We start from the raw sequence: 5,046 nt of genomic DNA on the forward strand, positions 1-5,046 counted from the left end.
TCCAATTCGGAATCCTAACATACGAAATCGATCGAATCATTCATAATACCCATAATAGAGGTTAATGAGAAGAATCCCCCCTTACCTCGATGTCGAATTCTTGGATGCTCTTTCTCTTCGCACTTGCTCTTCTCCCAATTTCACGTTCAACTCTTCTGCTCCCTTTTGGTTCTCTTTTCACAAAATACTCCTCTTTTCTATTTTATGAAAATATAACTTAATTTTAGAAAAGGGCTTTGCAACTGATACACCCCCCAACTGCTACTTACAACACTGGCCCATTAGCCTTATTTCATCCATATTCTCAAATAATTCCATTTAATTCTAATATTTAATAAAAAAATTAATTAAATTAAATAAAGAATTTTATGGGGTGTTACAGCCTTAGGGTCAGTAGTCATTACAATCAAGATCAATTCAAAAGACATAACAACGGAAAAGCAATGAGCATAAACACTAACCGATTAATAACAATAAGGCAAAACAATGACATTAACATCATTCTATCATATGTCTCAATCAAACAAAAATAGGTTCATCATCGAATTTGACCTAAGCTACTAAGAATCTAGCTACTCATATTAGTTTACAACAATACCAATAGCATAGATGAAAATATCATAAAAAATCACTGAAGAAGGAGAAAATGGCTTCAATGGTCTCCAAAAGCTGAAAAAATCGTCCTAAAAAAGCCCTTTTTTTCGTACTGGTAGTCAAACCCCTTTCTCTTCTTTCTTTCCCTTTTATAGCCACTAAATACATGTCAGGTAAAGACTCTAACGCGGCCGCGCCACTCACCCACGCGGGCGTGTTGTCCAATCAGCTCTTCAACGCGAGTGCACAATTCTTCAACGTGGGCGCGTTGGCATGTAGCGTGAGCGTGTTCTAGACGCGTGAATTCCAATAACTTCAGCGTGTTTTTGATCCTTTTCCACCAATTGTCACACTAATTCCTTTTCTTCACCCAAAATCACTTACTTTTCGTTTTTTCTCTCACTTAATTGATTCTATCTTGCTCAATTCTTGTTAAAATTTGACAGTTTTTCTTGCTAAATGATGTGTACTAATAGCCCGTCATCATGGACACTTGCTTTAGTAGCTTGAAACGAGGCTTTAAGTTACATTTCATTTGAGTGCCATCATCAGATGGTTAAGTTCATCAAACTCTAATGAATAGGTTTGCATCTTTATCTGCTTAATCGTTCACGCTTGACTTATCATAAAGACATTAGTTGTCATCTTCAAAGTTGATGTCCTTGTTAAAAGTATATCACCTGCAAAACAAGGTTCCAGAGTTTCCTCCATTGATTCATTGTTCATTGCTTCATCTTCTTCACGCGACACTATACATTAGGGAAAACTAAACATTCCTCCAAAAGTTGATTCTTCACAAATTCTTTTGGATGTTTATTCTTCATTGTCTTTATTTTTAAGGAATCTGCTTGTTCAAGGTTCTTCATATTTTCTAATCGATGAAACTTCTTTCTCAAATATACGACTAGATGAAGCCTCTTTATCATTTCCATCGAATGATTGTTTATCTATTAAGATCGTTTGTTCAAAGGATTCTAAAGGTGTTGTTCTTTCACTTTTATATTTGAGTATTTCTCATGGTGAAGATGAAGATCTTTCTAGTATGTTTGATATTTCTTCTTCTTCCTCAAGTAACTAGATCAACTCATTTAATTTCTTGATGATCTTATTTCCAGATTCTTCCTGAAACTCGGCAAAGATACTACCATCTTTTGAATTTAAGATTGGATTGATTTTTGATCGATTCTTAAATTTTTTTTGGTCATTATATTCAATTTAATTAGATTATCTTCAAAATTTGTTTAAGAATATTTCAATATATTAAAATTATTATTATCTATGATTTTTAATTAAGGATATTTGTATTTCATTTAAAAAAATGAAGTATTTCTTATAATAAATTTATATTCTTCTATGTTATTCTTATAAATAGGGCAGATCCAAGATTTGAAAAATAATTTCTCTCAAGTAGAAACAAAAAAAAATAGATGAGTAATAATTAAACAACAAAAATAGCCATTCCCTCTTAATAGATAACTAAATTAAAAAAATAGATTTTTACCAAGTATTTTTCATAAGTTTTTAATATTTCATGGATAGTAATAGAATTATTCTTTAAACTTTTTGAAATAACTTTATCATATTTACTTCTTACTTAAAATTCTAATGTTATTTCTTAAATACACAAATCATGTCATCTTTTATTTTAACATCTCTTTCAAACTACTAGTACTAGAATAATAAATAATTGTAATTGTCATACTTTCTTTTCTTAATCAACAAATAAAATACAAATAAGATAAAAATTAAATTATTGACTAAAAAATATTTTTATCATTACGAGAAATTAAATTAGGTTTCACTTATTTAAGTAAAATATTTACTTTGTCAACAACCTATTCAACCTTATCGATTACATTCATGTAAAAAAAAGCATTTAAAAAGCCTAGATATGATGAACTATCTAAACAAAGCCGAATCAAACTCATTTGAAATTTCCAAGAGAGAGAGAGAGAATGGACCAAAATCAAAGCAAACAAAACCGCCACGTGTCACAAAATGGTCCAACAAGCAAGCAACGTTTCCCATTCCATGACTCAACCAAAACCAACACACAACATTATTTTTCTCGCCACTCTCTCTCCGGGTACACCGTACCCTTTCACCGGGTCCCACGCCTCCTTCCACGCTGGCACTTCGCACGTGCCCACTATTCTCACCTTACACTGTTCCCTCTCAACCCTGCCACACACGTTTCTCCTGGGTCCCACTTTTATCACGTTGTTCTTCCTTCCACGACCAGAATTATAACTAAACAACAACCTTGGACTCTAGCGTTTCCTACGTGGCATTTCTTAGTTGGCACAGTTACGTGGCTCTTTTACCATTTTTACAATTTTACTAATCTTACTACATAAATTTACTAAAATACCCTTGAAAATGGCAATAACTTCTCTTCATCAATTTTTTTTCCTCAGAATTTATTTATAGAAAAGAAAAAAATAATAATTAATGTCTGTGATTCACAGAAACAAACACTATCTTTACTCTTTCTATTTTTCCAAAACTGATTTGATTATTTTAATAGTAATGTGTGGACTGTGGACCATACCAAGCAAAACTTTGAAAAACCCCACCACCCTATAGAGTTGTCAGCATGCTATTTATTGTATCTTCCATTTTCATTTCACTAATTGTATTTATATTTGTATCTATCTTCCTTTCCTTTCATTTCATTCATCCACTCACACCAGCGAATACTCCAAATTAAAACCCACCCCAAAACCGCATATAAACATCCCAAAACAACCCATAAGGCCATAACATTTCATAGTTCATACTTCATACCCTTCATTTCTTCTCTTTGTTTCTCCATCATGGCCGTTGAGGCTCGCCATCTTCACCTCTTTTCCCCTCAACTCATAACCAACAGGTATACATCAAATATAAAATAACCGCAAATTCTTTCTCTTTTCTCTTTTCTTTACCTCTATTAACTTTTTTTGTTTTGTTGAGATTTTAATATTCTGTTTTGATTTTTGTAGAGAAATGATGAACCCGGTTGAAACGAACGTGAACAACATCTACAACAACATGGGTTATTCTTATTCCTCTGTTCCACCACCGTCTTCTATCAAAACCGCTGCGACGGAGGCTCTTATTCTACCGCCGTACAACTCTATAACCGCTGATTCGTTGCCTCAGAAAACTGCCATGAACTCTGATAGCGGTTTAACTTATAACGTTCCGTTGAGAAAACGTTCGAGAGATTCTAGAGACTATTCGAATTCAATCAATTACCCGTTTCAGAATTCTTATCTTGCTCCTTCAACGGTTCCACAGAATAACAAAAGTTGTGCTTCTTCGTCTTTCTCTTTTCTTGGGGAAGATATTTCCCTTCAAATCCAACGGCAACAACTCGACATCGATCAACTCATTGCACAACAAGTAAGCACTCTGAGTCCAATATCATGTTTCATTTCGTATGAAACATTTATTATTTAGAGAAGAAAATCTCATTTTTTGTCTTTTTTGTTTATAGATGGAGAAGGTGAAATATGAGATTGAAGAGAAAAGGAAGAGACAAGCGATGAGGCTGATTCAAGCAATTGACATGAGTGTGACAAAGAGATTGAAGGCAAAAGAAGAAGAAATAGAGAAAATTGCGAGAACAAATTGGGCTTTAGAAGAAAGAGTCAAGTCACTTTGCATGGAGAATCAAATATGGCGTGATTTGGCTCAAAGCAATGAAGCCACAGCCAATGCTCTTCGCTCCAATCTCGAACAGCTTCTTGCACAACGCATCGGTAATGATAACGGAGATACTATTTCTCCGGTCGGTCGACACGTTGCTTTGATCGACGATGCTGAGTCTTGTTGTGACAGCAATGAGAGTATCAACGATGAAGAAAATGTAGCGGAATGGCGAAGTGTAGGTGATAATAATAATAATGGTAGAAACATGAGAAACTGCTCCGGTGACGGTGGAGATAGTGGAAGCAATTTTGTGAATAGCATGAAACTATGCAGCAACTGTGGGAAAGATGAATCATGTGTGTTGATTTTGCCTTGTAGACATCTTTGTTTATGTGGTGTTTGTGGGTCTAATCTTAACATTTGTCCCATTTGTAAATCTTTCAAAACTGCTAGTATCCATGTTAACATGTCATGAACATGAACCAGAACATGGAAAAATTACATTAGCAAAGTAGTTTGTTAGAGAAAAAAACTTTTACTTGAATGAATGGTAAAAAAAAAAAATCATTTTGATCTAGAATCACTTCTTCAAGTTCTGCTTATTTGTTTTTATTATTACATTATTGTATTATTGCAGTGTAAAAATAAAATGTGAAAACAAGAGAAATGGATGTGGGTGGGACCCACGGGCCATTGATCTATCTACCTGACAGTTCCCCAATAGAGAAACGAGGTAAACCTCGTAGGGATAGATTAGAAGACTAGAAATAGGTGCGCGTGGGGGAAGGCGCGTGGAGTCAACGTGGTAGGGTAAAG

General features: G+C 34.2%; 1 protein-coding gene across 1 annotated transcript; it reads left to right on the forward strand.

Annotated features, from left to right (window-relative positions):
• Positions 1–3,107: 3,107 nt before the first annotated feature.
• LOC131594611 (probable BOI-related E3 ubiquitin-protein ligase 3) lies at positions 3,108–4,810 on the forward strand. Its single transcript, XM_058866788.1, has 3 exons — positions 3,108–3,466; positions 3,579–3,981; positions 4,076–4,810. Exons 1-3 carry the CDS (start codon positions 3,411–3,413, stop codon positions 4,703–4,705), a joined length of 1,089 nt encoding a protein of 362 aa, XP_058722771.1. The 5' UTR covers positions 3,108–3,410; the 3' UTR covers positions 4,706–4,810.
• Positions 4,811–5,046: the final 236 nt, after the last annotated feature.

The sequence above is a fragment of the Vicia villosa genome, linkage group LG4 (assembly GCF_029867415.1).
Source record: "Vicia villosa cultivar HV-30 ecotype Madison, WI linkage group LG4, Vvil1.0, whole genome shotgun sequence".
Classification (NCBI taxonomy): domain Eukaryota; kingdom Viridiplantae; phylum Streptophyta; class Magnoliopsida; order Fabales; family Fabaceae; genus Vicia; species Vicia villosa.